This window comes from Acinonyx jubatus, chromosome B2 (genome assembly GCF_027475565.1).
Source record: "Acinonyx jubatus isolate Ajub_Pintada_27869175 chromosome B2, VMU_Ajub_asm_v1.0, whole genome shotgun sequence".
Lineage (NCBI taxonomy): Eukaryota > Metazoa > Chordata > Mammalia > Carnivora > Felidae > Acinonyx > Acinonyx jubatus.
In genome coordinates, this window is record NC_069385.1 from 129,398,446 (window position 1) to 129,420,230 (window position 21,785).

At 38.2% G+C, this 21,785-nt stretch overlaps 1 protein-coding gene across 3 annotated transcripts in view; it reads right to left on the reverse strand.

The window, feature by feature from the left end:
- Positions 1–15,176, reverse strand: part of EEF1E1 (eukaryotic translation elongation factor 1 epsilon 1) — a 37,959-nt gene extending 22,783 nt beyond the window's left edge. For all 3 annotated transcript variants that reach the window (XM_027040271.2, XM_015068680.3, XM_053223140.1), the window contains exons 1-3: positions 15,019–15,176; positions 9,096–9,296; positions 1,919–2,014 (exon numbers count right to left, since the gene is read on the reverse strand). In XM_027040271.2, the coding sequence (XP_026896072.1) occupies positions 1,919–2,014; positions 9,096–9,296; positions 15,019–15,105 (384 nt within the window). In that variant the 5' untranslated portion in view covers positions 15,106–15,176. The remainder of the gene's footprint in view (positions 1–1,918; positions 2,015–9,095; positions 9,297–15,018) is intronic.
- Between the last annotated feature and the right edge of the window lie 6,609 nt (positions 15,177–21,785).

The window sequence follows — 21,785 nt, forward strand, 5'->3', positions numbered from 1 at the left end:
TCTCCAACTTAAAACTTTCACATTTAGAGTCTCCAGTATAGAGATTATCAGCAGATGGTATGAAATAATTTCTATTCCAAGAGCTTCTAAACCTTCTTCTAACATTTCCAATCTATTCCAACAAGATGGATCTATTTCAGAGAATGTGAATCTGTTCATTTTCCCTCAGAAAATTGTGCCAGTGGGGTACCTTGGTGGCTCAATCGGTTACGCATCTGACTCTTGATTCTGGCTCAGATCATGATCCCAGGGTTGTGGGATCGAGCCCCGCATCCAGCTCCACGTTGGGCATGGAGCCTGCTTAAGATTCTCTCCCTCTGCCCCTTGCCCGCAAGTGCACGTTCTCTCGTTCTCTCAAAAAACAAAAAACCTCAAGTGACAGAAATACACAAGAGCTTTTCCAAAAGGCTCAGGCTACCACTTACCCTCCTTTTAAACTGTAGAGTTTGTCCCCTGAGGCTGAGAAAATTATGACTGATCGATTTGTTAGCTCTCTTCTACATTTTTGGTAGATGTTCTATTTCTGAACTCACCACAAACAAACAAAAAACAGATCCCACCCCACCCCCCAAGTAACCTTACAGGTTTTTAGAACTTTTTAGATGGGACCCCCTGGGCCACTTCACTTACAACACTGGTTTCACAGCATCCCTTTCTAGTCCCATTTAGGATGGGAAACAATTTAAAGAGATTGACCAGATAAAGGGAAAAATGGCAGATACGAGGAAGAAAGGATGTAACATTTGACAAGATCCAGAAATGGGGCAGGAGGGGGAGTTCAAGTAAGAGAGCAGAAAACGGAGACAAGAGGGATGCATGCATGGGGGCAGGGCAAGGGGGCTGGAAGATGGGGGAAGATGAGGGCATTCAAATCAATAGCCTCCACCTTATAGCTGAAAGAGGGAGGAAGGCTCCGAGATAATGAAGATAAAGGAGGGGGGAAAAGGAGGGGGGAAAAGGAGGGGTTAAGGAAAGCGCTAAGGGTCTTGAAGTATGCCTAGGAGGAATGAAGAGCTGATGCAGATGAGAGCCCGGCTGAAACTGAACAGTATAAATTCATAGTGGCACCAATCTGCAGCTTTGTGATTTCTCCCACAGAGCTCAGCCTGGACAAGGACATAGGATGGAAGCATTTATTAGAACTGACCAAGAGGTGGGGATTTATAGGGAAAGGGTGGTGAATGTACAGTGGAGCAAAGAAGCTGAAGATACTAGTAAGAGTATTTGAAGTTACACAAAAGGAGATCCAGGTTGGATGGAGAAAAAGTACATAAGTTTGGAAAAAGGGAAGGGATCCAGTTGCTTCAGATAATGACAGGATGAGTAAGAGATTAAGAGCTAAGAAGTAGAGGTTGTACAGAAGACGTGGTACTGTAATTAAGAATTAGAAGGAGGGGCACCTGGGTGGCTCAGCTGGTTAAGCATCCAACTTTGGCTTACATCATGATCCCACAGTTCAAGGGTTCAAGCCCTGCATCGGGCTCTGTGCTGACAGCTCAGAGCCTGAAGCCTACTTCAGATTCTGTGTTTCCCTCTCTCTCTGCCCCTCCCGGCTTGTGCTCTCTCTCTCAAAAATAGATAAACATTAAAAAAAAAAAAAAAAAAAGGAATTAGAGAGTGGGACGGTGATGATGGGGGGCTAGTCCAGGCCATGATGACAGTCAAGTCTACGGAATGGCAAGAGAAGTAGCTGCGAACAGGAGCAGAGACAAGAACAGGAAGCAAACAGGTCAAGGAACAGGAAGCTACTGCATTTGATGGATTATGTGGAAGGAATATGTGCATAAGGTACTTTGTATAAAAAAAATTCATTTTTATTTGAAAAGGTGAAATGCAAATTTGATTTAAATTCAAGACAAATAAAAAAATCATTCCGAACATTACAGAGAAAAAAGCTAACAACTATTCAAATACTCACTATAAAGCGATGGAGTCCATAGTACAACAGGATATCTGCTAAGGTAAAGTTATATCCTGTAAGGTAGACTTTATCTTCAAGATACGAATTAAGATCCTAGAAAAAACAAATAAGATATTAATCTAAAAAGCAATAATAATCAAGTGAACTACCATATCATTAGATTTGGAACATTTAGAATACTATTAGAAAACAAAACACTGACTTTTAATTTTTTCATTTCTGACACTAATAGACTCAGATTCATTCAAAAGAACCGATCATAAACCAATCACCTCATTTTGAAAAGATAGGGTAAACGTTATTAGTCTTATTTTAAAGAAATAAAAAACCATTAAAAATGTTATTCAAAATACCATCTATGTCCATTTCAAAGGCACGCATTTTCCCCCCCAGGGTTGGGGAGATCATTTTGTAAATTATGATGTTAGATTTACTTTTTCCATCAAAATATAAAAAAAACCCTTCAATAATTTCTCTTAAGAGTACTATATAATTTACTGGCTTGCTGTATTTTTTATACATGCATATTTAAAAAGTTTTAATTGCAGTAGAATCATGTTATCATCTTAACCACTTTTAAGTGTAAATATCAGGAATATTCATACTGTTGTGTAACCAATCTTTGGAATTTTTTCATCTTGCAGAACTAAAACTCCGTCCTATATTGACAGATATATTTAGAACTCTGCATCCCAAGGCAACAGAATATACTTTCTTCTCGAGTGCACATGGAACATTCTCCAAGATATATCACAACATACTGGGTCACAAAACAGTCCTTAGGAAGTGTAAAAGAATTGAGATCATAGCATGCACACTTTCAGACCACAATGCTATGAAACTTGAAATCAACCACAGGAAAAAGTCTGGAAAACCTCCAAAAGCATGGAGGTTAAAGAACACCCTACTAAAGAATGAATGGGTCAACCAGGCAATTAGGGAAGAAATTAAAAAATATATGGAAACAAACGAAAATGAAAATACAACAATCCAAACGCTTTGGGATGCAGCAAAGGCAGTCCTGAGAGGAAAATACATTGCAATCCAGGCCTAGCTCAAGAAACAAGAAAAATCCCCAAAAGAAAATCTAACAGCACACCTAAAGGAAATAGAAGCAGAACAGCAAAGACACCCCAAACCCAGCAGAAGAAGAGAAATAAAGATCAGAGCAGAAATAAAACAATATAGAATCTAAAAACACTGTAGAGCAGATCAATGAAACCAAGAGTTGGTTTTTTGAAAAAATAAACAAAATTGATAAACCTCCAGCCAGGCTTCTCAAAAAGAAAAGGGAGATGACCCAAATAGATAAAATCATGAAGGAAAATGGAATTATTACAACCAATCCCTCAGAAATACAAGCAATTATCAGGGAATACTATGAAAAATTATATGCCAACAAACTGGACAACCTGGAAGAAATGGAAAAATTCCTAAACACCCACACACTTCCAAAACTCAAAACAGGAAGAAATAGAAAACTTGAACAGACCCATAACCAGCGAAGAAATTGAATCAGTTATCAAAAATCTCCCAACAAATAAGAGTCCAAGGCCAGATGGCTTCCCTGGAGAATTCTACTACACATTTAAAGCAGAGATAATACCTATTCTTCTCAAGCTGTTCCAAAAAATAGAAACGGAAGGAAAACTTCCAGACTCATTCTATGAAGCCAGCATTTCTTTGATTCCCAAACCAGAGACCCAGCCAAAAAGGAGAACTACAGGCCAATATCCCTGATGAATATGGATGCAAATATTCTCAACAAGATACTAGCAAATCTAATTCAACAGCATATAAAAAGAGTTATTCACCATGATCAAGTGGGATTCATTCCTGGGCTGTGGGGCTGGTTCAACATTCACAAATCAATCAATGTGATACATCACATTAATAAAAGAAAAGAACCATATGATCCTGTCAATCGATGCAGAAAAAACATTTGACAAAATTCAGCATCCTTTCTTAATAAAAACCCTCGAGAAAGTAAGGATAGAAGGAACATACTTAAACATCATAAAAGCCATTTATGAAAAGCCCACAGCTAATATCCTCAATGGGGAAAAACTGAGCTTTCCCCCTGAGATCAAGAACACGACAGGGATGTCCACTCTCACCACTGTTGTTTAACACGGTGTTGGAAGTTCTAGCATCAGCAGACAACAAAAAGAAATCAAAGGCATCAAAATTGGCAAAGATGAAGTCAAGCTTTCACTTTTTGCAGACATGATATATTATACATGGAAAACCCGACAGACTGCACCAAAAGTCTGCTAGAACTGATACATGAATTCAGCAAAGTCGCAGGATACAGAATCAATGTACAGAAATCAGTTGCATTCTATACACTAATAATGAAGCAACAGAAAGACAAAGAAACTGATCCCATTCACAACTGCACCAAGAAGCATAAAATACCTAGGAATAAATCTAACCAAAGATGTAAAAGATCTGTATGCTGAAAACTATAGAAAGCTTATGAAGGAAACTGAAGAAGATACAAAGAAATGGAAAAACATTCTGTGCTCATGGAGTGGAAGAATAAATATTGTCAAAATGTCAATACTACCCAAAGCTATGTACACATCCAATGCAATCCCAATCAAAATTGCACCAGCATTCTTCTCGAAGCTAGAACAAGCAATCCTAAAATTGGAACCACAAAAGACCCCAAATAGCCAAAGTATTATTGAAGAAGATCAAAGCGGGAGGCATCACAATCCCAGACGTTAGCCTCTACTACAAAGCTGTAATCATCAAGACAGCATGGTATTGATACAAAAACAGACACATAGACCAATGGAATAGAATAGAGACTCCAGAATTGGACCCACAAAAGTATGGCCAACTAATCTTTGACAAAGCAGGAAAGAATATCCAATGGAAAAAGACAGCCTCTTTAACAAATGGTGCTGGGAGAACTGGACAGCAACATGCATAAGAATGAAATTAGACCACTTTCTTACATCATTCACAAAAATAAACTCAAAATGGATAAAGGACCTAAATGTGACAGGAAACCATCAGAACCCTAGAGGAGAAAGCAGAAGAAAAACCTTTCTGACCTCAGCTGCAGCAATATCTTACTTGACACATCTCCAAAGGCAAGGGAATTAAAAGCAAAAATGAACTATTGGGACCTCATGAAGATAAAAAGCTTCTGCACTGCAAAGGAAACAATCAACTAAAGGCAACCGATGGAATGGGGAAAGATATTTGCAAATGACATATCAGACAAAGGGCTAGTATCCAAAATCTATAAAGAACTCACCAAACTCCACACCTGAAAAACAAATAATCCTGTGAAGAAATGGGCAGAAAACATGAATAGACACTTTCCTAAGGGAGACATCCAGATGGCCAACAGGCACATGAAAAGATGCTCAACATCACTTCTCATCGGGGAAATACAAATCAAAACCACACTCAGATATCACCTCATGCCAGTCAGAGTGGCTAAAATGAACAAATCAGGAGACTATAGATGCTGGCGAGGATGTGGAGAAACAGGAACCCTCTTGCACTGTTGGTGGGAATGCAAACTGGTGCAGCCACTCTGGAAAACAGTGTGGAGGTTCCTCAAAAAATTACAAATAGATCTACCCTATGACCTAGCAATAGTACTGCTAGGAATTTACCCAAGGGATACAGGAGTGCTGATGCATAGGGACACTTGTACCCCAATGTTTATATAGCAGCACTTTCAACAATAGCCAAATTATGGAAAGAGCCTAAATGTCCATCAACTGATGAATGGATAAAGAAACTGTAATTTCTATACACAATGGAATACTACTTGGCAATGAGAAAGAATGAAATATGGCCTTTTGTAGCAATGTGGATGGAACTGGAGAGTGTTATACTAAATGAAATAAATCACACAGAGAAAGACAGATACCATTATGTTTTCACTCTTATGTGGATCCTGAGAAACTTAACAGAAGACCATGGGGGAAGGGAAGGGAAAAAAAAAAAAAAAAAGAGAGGGAGGAAGCCAAACCATAAGAGACTCTTAAAAACCGAGAATAAACTGAGGGTTGATGGGGGGTAGGAAGGAGGGGAAAGTGGGTTTTGGGCTTTGAGAAGGGCACCTGTTGGGATGACCACTGGGTGTGGTATGGAAACCAATTTGACAATAAATTTCATTAAAAAATAAATAAATAAACAAATAAATAAATCAATAAAATAAAATAAAATAAAACTCTGTCCTATTAAACAACTCCCCATCTCCCCCACCCCAGACCCTGGCAACCACCATTCTTTCTGTTTCTATGCACTGATTACTTTCAATACAGCATATAAGTGAACTCATAGAAAGTTTGTCTTTTTGTGACTAGCTTATACTTAGTATAATAACCTCTTACATGAGTCAGAATTTTCTTCCTTTTGGGGCTTGATAATATTCCATTGTTTACATATACCAAATTTTGTTCATCGATTCATCCATCAAAGGACCCTTGGATTGTTTCCATCTCTCAGCTATTGTCAATAATATTGCTATGGACATGAGTGTACAAATATCTCTTTAAGACCCATTGTGAATTATTTTGGGTATATATCCTTAAAATAGAATTCATATGGATGTTTTAGCTATAAAGACTCTCAAGGTTGTCACCTTTAGACTAAAAAACTACAATTAAATAATATTTTTGATTAGTGATATAAATCAAATTGTCCCTACCACATTACAGAATTTCACATATTCAGATAGTCACAGAACTAATGTTTGATGTTCATTTCCTTTGTTTTAAAGTCTTTCCCATGCCATTGCCAAACTTTATCAGATATTTTCCCCCTACAGAGTTCTGAGTTTTCTGTTTTCCTAATTAGTTTTAAACTTCCTAATAATATTGAAAAAGTGGTATAATAAACAGCTATATATCCTCTTTCTAGATTCAACAAATGTTAATGTTTTGCAATGCCTGCCATTTTGAAATTCTGTATTACCTTATTTGTGAGCCATTTAAACTTACAATCATGGTTTTAGCCTGAAATGGAACTCTATAGAGTAAGAAGTAAACCCTTTCATAATATTCTATTAGCAAAAGTTTTAAAAATAAGTAATACAAAGATAAATAGCCCATTATAAAACTGGGCAAAGAATACATACAAGCAAATTTTTAAAAATCATTTAAATTCAGGTACAACTATATGATGCAATACTAACAGGTTATCAAAAAAGGTAGTATAAATGAATATTTAGGGACATGAAAGATATTCAGAACTCACTGTCAATGAACAACAAAAAAACAAGTTACAGTGTCCAATAGCTACCCACTTTTAAAATAAAATGCACACATGTATATACAGAAAGGAAAAGCATGGAAAGAGCACAAAAGGAGTTCAATAATATCTGACAATTAAAGTGTTAGTAGCATTTCTCTCTTGGTGGGACTATAAATGCTTAAATTTTTTTCCCCTTATTTGTATTTCCTAAATTTCTTAGTAAGTATTTACTGTCTTTAAGATAAAAACACTATCACGAAATAGCAAAAAGCAAAGCAAAACAGAAGACAACACTTTCTCATCTATGCTCATATGGCCAAAAATCACACTGCAGTCCATTATACATACATTAGTCTCCCTAGCCAGTCTGTGTTCTGTAAGGACAGGGGCTGTGTTCTTACAGCCTACCCTTAATGGGTCACTGGATCACAAGCCCTTAGAGCTGCATCTGACACATCATTGTAGGTACAGATTAGGAAACTGTGGCAGGGCAAGGACAACCAAGTCACCTATCCCCTTATACATTTCAAAAATGGTACTATCTCTGGTCAGATTCTCTGGATTGGAATTTCAAATACTATTTATATATCCCAGATACACCATTTTGGTGGAATTACTTCCATGTGCCTAATACTAAATCTCTGAATACAACTTTGGACTTATAAACCCAATTCAGTGAAATCCTGTTCATATCTTTCAGAATTAAGTACTATTACTATCCTTTCTTCTGGGAAATTACAAGAGATAGTTACATTTGCCTGAAATCTCACATTCACTAAGAGAACAGACATGCTTGCTTCCCTTTGGAAATGCTGCTGAGCACGGCAGAGGCCAGCAGGAAGGGTCAGTGTGGATATTAAGCATGAATAGTTGATCAGGATAGCACCTATAAAGAAACAAGGCCTGAAATCTACCAGTTCTCTTGATGATATCTATCAAGAATATAGTTTAAACCATTTCCCCGAGTGATAAATGAAAAGCTTTTCGTACTATGAGACCTTCTTACACAACTTACACTACCAATTTATATAATGGGAATAAAATTAGAGAACAGAAGGGATTCCTGCAGTGGTATGTGGTTGTCTGGATGATTTCTAAGGTTCCTTCAAACTCTAAACTTCTATAAAAATTTTTTAATCTGCTTTATTTTTATGTAATTAGTAAAAAATATCATTTGGAATTAAAAAAAATTTTTTAATGTTTATTTTTTTTGGGGGGTGGGAGGGGTAGAGGGAAAGGGAGACACAGAATCTGAAGCAGGCTCCAGGCTCTGGGCTGTCAGTAGCAAATCTAATGTGGGGCTCGAACCCACAAACCATGAGATCATGACCTGAGCCGAAGTTGGATGCTTAATTGACTGAGCCACCCAGGTGCCCCACAATGTTTTTTATTATTGGTGATTCTAGAGCCATCTTCAGTTTATACCTTATATCAATAGATTCTTTTATTCTGATCTAGCTTCTTTGGAAAGAAAATACAAATCTTAAAGCAATACGTCTCAAGGGAAAAAATGTGGGCTTTCTCAGATCAATCTAACAGTTTTTTAGTAACTCCCAAAGATTCTGATTCCCTTCTTGCCCTTGACAAAGTACTTTACTGCTGAATGGAGAAAATAAGTATTAAGACATTACATTAAATAAAAATCATGCAAGTAATTGTTGACTATGATGAACGTTATGAGAAAAAGGACACAGAATAAGGACCTACATCTGTTAGAGAGAGAGAGGTGGCTGAGAACATTTCTGAGGAAGGGGTATCTGAGCTGAGATCTGAAAGGCGGAGGGCTGGTGGACTCTTACCAGCACAGGTAATAACAGGTACAAACTACCCTGAGGCAAAAGGAAACAAGAAGGCCCATAGCTTCAGCTACTGAATCTCAGGGGAGAGAGAGCTTCCTGCTATTAACAGTTCACGCATTTATTTTAGCCTTTACAGCGAATCACAATACCTTCAACAGAGTGCGGACATCATCTTTACTGGAGTGCCCATCCACTCGAGTTACCCTGTACTCCAACCACTGCTGAACTACTGCTTTTTCTTCTGCGGTGCTCCCAAGCAAATATTCTTTGTTGGCCTGCTTGACAAGATGGGCTGCTATAGTAGTCAGTCCTGTTAGACTTGGACCGTTGTTTGTTTGAAGAACTGGAATCTTAAAAAGAAAAAATTCTTCAGATAAATTTAAAAAACAAGTACCATCATGTTTTTAAGTTCTATGTATCAAATCCCTCACTGTTTTTTCTTTTTAAAAAAAAAAATTTTTTTTTAACGTTTATTTATTTTTGAGACAGAGAGAGACAGAGCATGAACAGGGGAGGGGCAGAGAGAGAGGGAGACACAGAATCTGAAACAGGCTCCAGGCTCTGAGCTGTCAGCACAGAGCCCGACGCGGGGCTCGAACTCACGGACGGTGAGATCGTGACCTGAGCCGAAGTTAGCCGCTTAACCGACTGAGCCACCCAGGCGCCCCCCTCACTGTTTTTTCAAGTCAATCTAGGATTCTACTCTAAGGTACTAAATTATATACAAATGAAAATCAGCAAAATAGTTGTTCTATTATTTACAATTTGGTAACAGATGTTTGGAGTAAAACTCGTAGTAACATTGCAAAAATCAGTATGTTTCTACATAATTTATAACTATGCTTATACAAGAGGAAAAAATGGAAAGCCTAATAATACTGCATTAATTTCAATCAAGTTTACCAATACCCTATTTTAGCAAGATGAACATACTTAAATAAACCTAACTTCTGTAATAACAAAAAGATACAATTATAGTAACACTGACTTAATGCTGATGTAGTTACAACCACCAAATGAGATCTAGGCTGCTTTTAGTGATATGGGATCTTAATATAATTAGCGATCTCATTAACTAGGTATGGACTGTGATGGTGACTTGGTTGCTATGAATTGCATATCCATCAATTCTGGAATTATTTAGAGTAAGGTCACTGTTGGCCAATATCTTATATTTTTAAAAACGTTCTAAAATATAATTGGGGCCAATGATAATAGTCTGGGCTTCAGGTAATCATCTGAAAAATAATACTGTTTTTGTTTCCCTTATTAGAACAAGTAATACAAAAGGTCAGCTTATAAGGAATTGCTAATTAATTTAAATGTTTTTGATGTACAACCAAGCAAAGACCTATGAGAAATTTAAAAGAAAATGGGGAGGTGGGGTGCCTGGGTGGCTCAGTCAGTTGAACATCTAACTCTTGAGCCTGCTTGGGATTCTCTCTCCCCCTGTTCCTCTCCTTCTCTCTCAAAAATAAATAAACTTAAAAAAGAAAGAAAGAAAGAAAAAGTATCACCTGATGGGGAGACTGACCAATTACTCAAAAACAAGTATACAAGGGCACCTGGGTGCCTCAGTCAGTTAAGCGACCAACCCTTGATTTCAGGTCAGGTCATCTCAGGATTCCTGAGATCCAGCCCTGTGTCAGGCTCCTTGCTGACAGTGCAGAGCCTGCTTGGGATTCTCTCTCTGCCTGTCTTGAGCTCACACACACACATGCTCTCTCTCTCTCTCTCAAAGTAAATAAACATTAAAAAAAGTATACAGTCTAAACGACCCAAACAAACCAAACAAGAATATCTTCTTGGGAAGATGGCTGCTTTTTCCAGTCACTAAGTAGTATCTGTACTTGTAAAGTGATTTACACTTTGTGGGACACTTTCATGCTCACATTTAGGTCAACAGGACCCTGTGAAGTATACGGAGAGATTAACATTTTCAGATACAAATTCAAAGGTTACCTCCTAAAAATTAAAGTAACAAAAGGTACTTTCTGGTTTTCTACTTCCTTACCTACTTCCCATTCACTATTTAGCTCCTTGAAATTTCACTTTTGCCTTCATACTCAAATGAAGCCTCTACCTCTAAGATCACTGATAATATCCTTTAAAAAAAATGCATGGAGGGGCACCTGAGTGGCTCAGTCGGTTAAACATCTGACTGTGGCTCAGGTTATGATCTCACGGTTTGTGAGTTCGAGTCCTACACCAGGCTTTTTGCTGTCAGCACCTCTGGGGTTGCTGGTAACGTTCTATTCCTTGACTGTGTTGTTACCTACCTGTGTTCACTTTGTGGCAATTCATCAAGATTTATTCACTTTTCTGAATGTATGTTATATTTAAAAAACAAAACATTACAAAACCTGAAAAAGAACCTGCAAACAATGACTGTGTGTGGGGAAGTGACATTTAATTCTAAAAAGGATTATTTGTAAAAATATATTATCCACAATCCCACCATGCTAACTCAAAAAATTCCCAGTTACCTTCTCATTTAATCACTACATCTTCTAAGTTGGAAAGTAATTTCATCATCATCTTACAAAGAATCAGGGTCACCTGCTTTGTAATGGCAAGGTGGATAATGTTAGGGTTTGGATAAAGTAAGACTGACTTGTAAAGTCCATTCTCTGTCCTTTATACAGCCTAAAGTACACAAATCTTGTATAGCTGCAATCATGGGGCACATGCTATTTTCATATTATTCTTAGAACGCCATGGTTTTCTAAGTAATCACCATCAGTGGCTATATAAGTAATATTCCAATGTGCTGATGTACCATAATTTAATGAACCATTCTCCCAAAGCTGGATCTTTGGATTGTTTTCAATTTTTTTTAAATTTCTTTAAATAATCTCTACACCCAACGTGGGGCTTGAACTCATAACCCTAAGAGATTAAGATTCATATCCTTTACTGACTGAGCCAGCCAGGTGCCCCTGGATTTTCAATTAAACATTTTTTTAATGTTTTATTATTTTTGAAAGAGAGAGGGAGAGAGAGAGAGAACGCTCAAGTGTGGGAGGAGCAGAGAAAGAGGGAGACACAGAATCTGAAACAGGCTCCAGGCTCTGAGCTGTCAGCACAGAGCCTGATGTAGGGATTGAACCCATGAACCACAAGATCATGACCTGAGCCTAAGTCAGACACTTAACCAACTGAGCCACCCAGGTGCCCCTGGATTGTTGTCAATTAAAGAAAACAAAAACAAATTTTTTGATGTTTATTTATTTTTGAGAGAGAGAGACAGAGACAAGAGTGCAAGGGGGGAGGGGTAGAAAGAGAGGGAGACACAGAATCTGAAGCAGACTCCAGGCTCTGAGCTGTCAGCACAGAGCCTAATGTGGGGCTCAGAACCCACAGACCATGATATCATGACATGAGCTGAAGTGGGAAGCTTAACTGACTGAGACACCCAGGTGCCCCGTCAATTTTTAATTATACTAGTCCCCCCTTATCTGTGGGGAAGATGTTCCAAGACCCCCAGTGGATGCCTGAAACCATAGGTTTGGATAGTACCAAATCTATGCATACTATGTTTTTTCCTATACATAAATACCTATGACAAAGTTGAAGTTATAAATTAGGCACAGGAAGAAATTAACAGCAATAACTGATAATAAAGTAGAACAATTATAACAATATAACAAAAGTTATGTGAATGTGGTCTCTCTCTCTTTCTAAATATCCTATTCTACTATACTCACCCTTCTTGTGATGATGCGAGATGATGAAAGGCCTATATAAGTAGATGAAGTGAGGTGGACAGCATCAGCATTGTGACATAGTGCTAGGCTACTCCTGACCTTCTGGCATAGTGTCTATTTCTGGACATGACTAACCATAGGGAACTGAAACTGCAGACATTGAAACTATGGATGGGGAGGTGGTAGACAGGTGACTAATGTATAATTGGTAATGTTACAGAGAATGCCTTGTTGCTTGATGTGGACAATGAAGGCAGAAGAAAAAAATTAAACTTTCTTACAACTTATAATCCATTGACAAGTCCTTGAGAAAGGCAGAGTGACCTTCCTCTAGAAACTCAACTGCCTTGATGTTAATACTGTGCTCAGGGGAAAAGGCAACCTAAGCTTAACATTAGCCTAATCTCCAGGAACCTGTAAGTCTCACAAAAAAATTCCTTTGGAAACTTTCTTTATCTCTACTCCTCCTCAAAGATATATGTTACCAATCATCTTCCAAGCATGTGGCCCACTGATATACATCTGAAGGGTCTCAGAAGGTTTTACTAGACAGTAGTAAATGACCTTTTCCTAACAACAGCTAGCCCCTCCAGGTCCTGGAAAACTTGATTCCAAACCCCTTAGAGACTTACGCTATCCCTAACCCCCTCCCAAATTGAAAGTATATAATTAGTCACTCCTCACAACCCCAGTGCAGCTTTCTGCCCAAGGGTCCTGTCCCTGTGCTTTAATAAAACCACCCTTTTCGCACCAAAGACATGTCAAGAATTCTTTCTCGACTGTTCGCTCCTGAACTCCAACTTTTCGTATCATTGCTGGCTTACTGCTGTCAGCTGTCTTCCCCCAAAATGACTGAATCTTTTCATATAATCCCAACCCTTTCCCCAAACACACAAATAGAAACTTTCAATAGCTACCCTCTGCTAAGACAAAAAAAAAAAAAAAAAAAAAAAGTTTAAATTAAAATAAAGTAAGAAACCATACTCTGAACTCCAAAGCCCTCACAATTGCCCTCAAACTATAATTTTGGGCTTACTTTGCATTGCAGCACTTTTCATATTGGTCTACTTCTTGCTCCAAATTTCCCAATCTTTCATAATTTTGGTCTTACACACTTTCCATAGCAGCTTTTCTGTGAAGTTTACAAACCCAATCTCACAGTTAAAATTAACTTTCTCCTTTCACATTCCTCAACAATGTTTTCCTCCACTTAGTATATATTCCATTCTGCCCTAAATTGCCAAAGACTGTTTCTCATACTAGATAAGCCTCCAAGACTCATGTCTTGGCAATGTTCTCTAAAAAACAGAAACCGAACTAGGGAATAGTGGGCGAAGGGAAGGGATCAGCAAGAGGCCAGAGGAAAACGCAACAGCAAGCCTTTTGTCTCCAATGTCTACTTTGCCACCAATCAATGGGCTGATTTAAGGCAAGTCCCATGACTTTTCTAGGCTTCAGGTTAACTTATGTATAAAAACTACACAAGAACTGCTTTTTACCATGGACCAAACCGAGGAACAGAAAAAGAAAAGCGTCACATGGAAAAAATCTCAAAGGGACGAAAAACGTATTTATCCAAAGTTGTCTGCTTACAATCATTCCTCTTTTCTAACACATTCCATCCACGTCAAACAACCATGTTTATGAAACACAAACGTTCTTCAACGCCCTGTCAACGCCCTGAGAAATCGGGAGTCCTTATACCTTCCCAGTCAATTTCATACCCAGTACCTTTCCCCTTCATTTTCTGCACGCTGCACACTGAACTTGAAAAACTCACAAAAATCTTCCTTGAATCTCCCAGATTGGAGCAAAACCAATTATGTATTCTCTCAGACATCTGCCCTTCAATGTAGCACTTTTCACTTGTAATTAAAACAGCAGCAGTTTGTCCACCTAGAAAAAAACCAAGCTTCCGGAGGAGGAAGGAGTGAGTCCGTCTCAACCACTGCTGCATTCCCCAGCTCTAGCACAGCGCTACCTGGCATCCTGTTAGCTCTCTGTAGTGGCTGAATGACACTGAATGAAAGGTAGTGTTCTAGTTAATGCTGTCACTGAATGCAAACGCGGGGCCTCCAGACTGGACTCTCTGAGGGCCTTTCTCGCTTTCCCAGAACGGGATGACGACAATTTCCCAGGAGAAAACGTTCAGGCTGAACCCGAACTGGGGAGGTTCCCCTGCACCCTCTAGGAGCCAGGGCCGCAGGGGGAGACCGAGAGACGCCAGCCGGTCCTGCGGCGCAGACACGTGGGGAGAAGGAAAGCCGCCTCCTCATTCTGTCCGCCTCTGCCGGCCACCCCGTCCTACCTCAGCAAGCCCCGCTCCTGTCCACCTCTCCCCCTCCGCGCCGCCCCCGTTTCTTACCTGGCGCTCGCCCTGAGCGCTGTATTTGTTCCCTTTACTCAGTCCCAGGGACTTCTCCAGCAGCTTCAACTCCGCGGCCGCCGCCATCTTCCGGCAGGAGCTCTTGGCAGGGGCGGGACCAGGACAGCAAGGATCTCCTGCATTGGCTGGGAGGGAAGGCCCACTCCCACCAATGTCACCATCTATTGGCTGAACGCAAGGTGGGGCGTGGAAGTCTCGCTGAGCGCAGAGGCGGGGTCAAGGTAAGGGGCGGGGCAGAAGGATGGGTGTGAGACAGGTGGAGAGGTGGTAGCAAACAGCTGTGTGAGGTCTTGGAGCTCCCGAGCTTACTGGCAGAGCGGGGCTTTGCTGTTGCTGTAGACGGAGTCGGCAAACTTCTAGACAGCAGGCTGCTTTCCTGGCTGCCAGAGTTAACTGGTTAGCTGATTTGGCATGCTAAGAGTCTTTTTATGCATAATTGGAACCAAGATTTACTTTAGTTTGGCTTAGGAATCTGTGAATTTGAACAATCAAATTGAATAGCAAAGAGTTCACAATCTATGAGGAGTTTCTAACATGGTGTTAGTCATAGGAATTTTTAATAGCGTCGTAATGCTGTATTGGAAAAACTAATTTTCCGTCTGTCAATCTACAGTTTAATAGTAACAGTAGAAATATAAATTTAAAGACTATTTATAGAGCACTGGCATGTTAGATAACATCAAGCAATTCCTATGGCCCAAGAAAATCAGCCATTAATAGTTTTAATGAGCTTTATTTGCCATGCCACGAAGATAAAGTAATGATGTAATTTAAGTAGCTTTTGGCATGTAAATAAGCAATGCAGTGACGTTTCCCTCCTGAGCCGCTATATTCTTACATCTTCAAGACAGAAAATGGGTAGCATATGTTGAAGCCTTGAATTTCCAAAAGATTTCTAGAAAGATTTTTTTTCCCAAATTGAAGAGTGAATAAACAAAATTTATGTCAGTCTGAGAAAAATGGAAAAGAATTACTACAAGGTAGTTCACTAAATCAGAAATATGGAAGTTTCATGGAGAGTGCTGTCCCTGTGTGGCACCTTCCTTACTCCAAAATACTTAATGAGTTAACACTGGTAGCAGAATTAAATGTAGAGAAAAGAGACTTTGGCCAAATCAACATAAACAAAATACAAAAGAAATTCTGGTGTAAGTGGATTGTTGTGCATCTATTTTCTCTTTACTTTCCAAAATACAGAGAATTGAATGACTATTTCACTACTTCTAAAAAGGTCAGTACTCTAAGAAAATTCACATAATCTATTTTCAGTATTTAGGTTCAGTTTCTGTTTATAATGAAACATTAAAAAAAATCCCACAGTTAAGGGCGCTGGGGTGGCTCAGTCAGTTAAGCCTCCAACTCTTGATTTCTGCTCAGGTCATGATCTCACGGTTCCTGAGTTCAAGCCCTGCCTCAGGCTCCTCGCTGGCAGTGTGGAGCCTGCTCGGGTTCTCTCTCCCTCTCCCCCGCTCATCTTCCTCTCTTGCTACAATAAATAAATAAATAAACTTTAAACAATAAAAAAGATGCCACAGTTATGTGATTCTAGTGGATGGTGTATTTAAAATAAGGCTTGATCTAAATTACCTGAACTGATGATTTGAGTTCTGGGATAAAAATAACTGAATGGATATTCCTCTAAATGATAGAAGTGATAGTTTTGGGAAGTTTGAGTGGATAATCGGGTAGAATATCATCTTTTAATTTATGCACTTTGATTTGAATTATTGTGGATAGATTTGTAATTGAAAAGAAAATTTGTTTTAATGTAGAAAGCTTCCCTTCAAGCCCTGATGACTTTTAATACTGGATGTCTTTTTACTCTCTAGTATTCTTACTTTTGTTGTAGATATTAATGACTGGGGGAGAAAATTAACTACTGCAGGGCTGCTGAGATGAAAAGGAAGGGAGGTGGTGACACATAAAAAGAGGCAAATTTAAACCGGATTTCAGGAGCCCAAAGATTCTGTTCTCTATTCAGTGCTGTTTATGTCACTCTAGGCAGGGAGTTAGCCTTGTTGAGACTCAATTTCCCTAAATATAAACCCAATGGGCTTGGATTCTCTCTGGTTCCTTTTGGCATTGATATTCTGTTTTTCAGTATTTAAGGTGATCATATGTTTAACTTTTTGCCTTAAAGTGAACATGTATTTTTGTATGACTAATGTAATTTTGTAATTGTAATTTTGAAATGTAACTGCACCACTAAAGCAATTTTGTATGGTTGGCTGGAAAGCCTTTTGCTGTGGCCAGCTGTGGTATATAAATATCATGGCTTGCTTGTTTTAAATAGAATTTAGGGGTAGAAATAGAGAGAGGGGTTTAGGTGTCCCTGACTACTCTCTTTTTTATTATTTTTTTATTTTTAAATGTTTATTTATTTTTGACAGAGAGAGACAGAGCACAAGCAGGGAGGTGCAGAAAGAGAGGGAGACAGAATCTGAAGCAGGCTGCAGGCTCTGAGCTGTCAGCACAGAGCCCTATGCAGGGCTCAAACTCACGAACTGCGAGATCATGACCTGAGCCGAAGTTGGACGCTCAACCAACTGAGCCACCCAGGCACCCCTGGATCAAAGTTCTGATTGGCATAATTTAGTCACTTGCTTGTGTCCTGGCTGTAAGCTAACCTGAGAAATTGAGTTTTGACTTCAGTATTCAGTATTCAAAGAATTGATTTTACACTTATCTCTAATATCATATCTAAATTATAGAAATAATGGAGGCGGTCATTATACATTGCTTATCTGCTCTGAAATGTGGAACAATATAACTATAAAAAATGCAGGGGCGCCTGGATGACTCAGTTGGTTGAGTGTCCAACTTCTGATTTTGGTTCAGGTCTTGATTTCATGGTTCATAGATCAAGCCCTGCGTGGAGCTCTGTGCTGACAGTGTGGAGCCTTCTTGAGATTCTCTCTCTCTCCCTCTGCCCCTCTCCCCAACTTGCACATGCTCTCTCTCTCTCTCTCTTTCTCTCTCTCTCTAAGATAAAAAATATATAATTATTAAAAACTATAACTATTTGTAAGACTATCAAAAATGGGAAGATAAGATGATGAACATACAGGAATGAGAGCAGCTTGCTGATTGCCCTGTTGGTGTTAATTAGAAGGGAAAAAAAGCTATTATTTTACATTAGGTGCTGAAGGAAAAGGAGGGAAGGAGAAAGAAAAGATTTCTAGCTAGTTCCAATATTGTTCATGATAGACAACTGATAAGCAGTATCCCAAAGAAGAGAGGATTTGATTAATATATAAAGGTAGTATTCTAAAGGTAACCTTAGAACAAAAATATAAACTTTCCTAAACACCAAAAGAAAGAGATAATGCAAGTAAATGGAACAGCCCATGTAAGTGGATGACTGTATGTCTGTCTCTACCAATATGACAGAAATAATGAGGCCAAGTATTGGCTGACAAGCAAAATTCACATTGTATTATTTATAAGACCACATCCAAAAAAACACAAAGGGCACTTTATAATGCTAAGGGCTAAAGATATATACCCCATATTATATGCCCCAGAATGTGACAAAATTTTTATCAAAGCAGATACAACAGGAGATGGTAGGAGAAGTAGAAACTCGGGAATAATAGGGGCTGTTAGTATATTTCTCTCAATCTGAGACAGAGCAAGTGGAAAAAAAAATCAGGAAGAATATAGAAAATCCAGATGAGAGAATCAGTAATGTAGAACACATGCATACGAACAAATCTCTGAAACCTGATAAATAGAGAAAACACCTTATGTGTTAGTTTTCCTGTGGCTGCTGTGGCACATTCCTACCATCTTGGTGGATCAAAACAACAGAAATTCATTTTGTCACATTCTGGAGGCTAGAAGTTCAAAATCAGTTTCATTGTGCCCAAATCAAGATGTTGGCAGCTTGCCTCATTCCAATATTCAAGGCCAGAATCCTCAGATTTCTTTCTGTTCCGTCTTCACACAGCCCTGCTCTTTAGTTTGTCACATCTCCCTCTGCCCCTCTCTTATAAAGACACCTGTAGTTGCATATAAGGCTCAGTTGTATAATCCAGGATAATTTCCCCATCTACAAACCCTTAACTTAATCGTATCTGTGCAGACCTTTTTAATATTGCTTTATAGAGTAATATATTTTCATGTTCTAGAAATAAGACCTGATATTCTTGGGGCAATTGTCCCCTACCATACCTTCATTTCACATGCACCCCTGGATCATTCATGAAAATTCATTGCATCTTTGGTCACAAAGAAAATAAATAAATTTGAAAAGTAATAAAGTCTAAGGAATAAAAATAACAAAAGCATTATTTTTTTGACCACAATGCAATAGCATCAGAAACTAAGAATAAAATAAAAATTTAAAAAGACTTCTTTTAGAAATGTAAAAACGGGGCACCTTTTTTGACCACAATGCAGTAGAATCATAAACTAAGAATAAAATAAAAATTTTAAGACTTCTTTTAGAACGTAAAAACAGGGGCTCAGTCAGTTAAGCATCCGACTTCAGCTCAGGTCCTGATCTTGCGGTCCATGAGTTCTAGCCCCACGTTGGGCTCTGTGCTGACAGCTCAGAGCCTAGAATCTGCTTGGGATTCTATCTCTCGCCCTCTCTCCCTGCCCCTCCCCCACTCATATTCTGTCTGTCTCTGTCTCTCAAAAATGAATAAGTATTAAAAAAATTAAAAAAAAAAGAGATGTAAAAACATTTTAATAAGTGACTCTTGGACCAAAGAGGAAACACAGGATGAAATAGTAGAATTTGTGGATCTATGAATACAGTTATGAGAGGAAAATTTATACATGAAATATTTATATTAATAAAAATGAAAAATAAATTAAAATGGAAATGTAGATAGGGTATTTAAAAATAAGCCAAAAGAAAGCACAAGGAAAGAAGGGATAAATATTAAAAAATGTGTAAGAAAACAATAACAATGAGAGAGTAGAATTTATGAATGAAATCAAATTGCAAAAGTGAAAAATTCACAAAATTAACAAACCTCCAGCTACTGTATGTAGTGAAAGATACAAAAGGGAGAAAGAATAAATACACAAAATTAGAAGTGACAGGAAGGCAATAACCATCACAACAGAGAAAATTTTCAAAATCGTAAGAGATTTTTTGTGTGTAAGTCCCTGTCAATATACACTTAGATGAAGCTTCCTAGAAAAATGTTCTGAGTTATTTTCTGGAAACATGTGACTTCAAATTGACACCAGTGAGAACAAAATCATAAAGAGACTAATGGTCACTAGGGAAGAAATAGAGGGAGGAGTGGAAGAACTGCCCACGAAAAAGTACCAACTCCAGATGTGTTCACAGTGGGAGTCTACCAAAATTAGAGGTCAAATCATTTCAATGCTGGTGAAATTATTCCAGAACAGAGAAAGAGAAAAACTGGGAAATTTGTTTTACAAGGAGATAGATGAAGGCATTGATCCCTAAACGTGTCAAAGACTTTTCCTAACAAGAAAACCACAGAACAATCTGTTATACATATATATGTAAAAATCGTAAATAAAATATTAGCAAACAGAATCCAATGGCGTATTAAGAAAGTACATCACGAATAAGTGGATTTTATTCCAGGAATGCTAGGGTGGTCCAACACTGGGAAATCTGTTAGTATAATCCATCATGTTAATATGGCTCGGGAGCAAAATCATATAATCCTTTTGCCGGCTCAAAAAAGTCATTTGACATTATTTAATACTCATTCACATTAAGAACACTGAATACAATGGCAATTAGTATACACATATATGTGTATGAGTGAGTGTGTGCCAAAATCCCAAAGGTAGCAGTTTATTTTTTATTTAATGGGAAAACATTAGAAGCTTTCTTGTTAAAATCAGGACAAGGTAACAGTGCTCACCATCTCCACTATTTCATGACATTGTGTGAGACAGTTTTAGCCAATACATAATTACGTAAGAAAAAGTAATTAGAGGCATACAAATGGAAATGAGAGGTCAAGTCTGTTTGTAGAGAATTTGATTTTATATCTCAAAAACTCAAGCTAACCAGTGGGAAAACTACAAATAGTAGGAGAATTTACCAAAGCAGTAGATTATAATAGCAACATTAAAAAATCAATAGTTAGAAGTTATAATTGAAGAGAAGATCCCATTTGTATTAAATATGAAAAAAACGGAGATGTAAAAACATAGGTGTCACTTATATGTAAAACAATATAAAAACTCAAAGCTGCAAAAGTACATTTGAACAAACGGGCAGGCATGCCATATGGATGTCAAGCCTCTGTAAATTAATTTATAAATTACTAAATTGCAAGAAAAATCTAACAGGTAGTTTATTATTATTATTATTCTGGAATAATAATAAAAAGCCATAAAAATTCTGTGTGTGAAAAAAGAGCAATGTAGTTTGGGGGCCGGGAGAGCCCTTTACCATATTAAAACTTTATTATAAATCCTCTATAATCAAAACAGGGTGGTATTGACATATGAAGAGACAGATCAGTGGAACAGAATAGAAAACCCAGATAGATACCCAGTTGTATTTGTTAATATGCAATAAACTCAAATTAGTGGGGGAAAAGATGGACCGTTTATTTTATTTTATTGTTATTATTTTAAATGTTTATTTATTCTTGAGAGAGAGAGAGAGAGAGAGAGAGAGAGAGAGAGAGAGAGAGAATCTGAAGCAGGCTCCAGGCTCTGAGATGTCAGCACAGAGCCCGATGTGGGGCTTGAACTCACGAACTGTGAGATCATGACCTGAGCCGAAGTCAGATGCT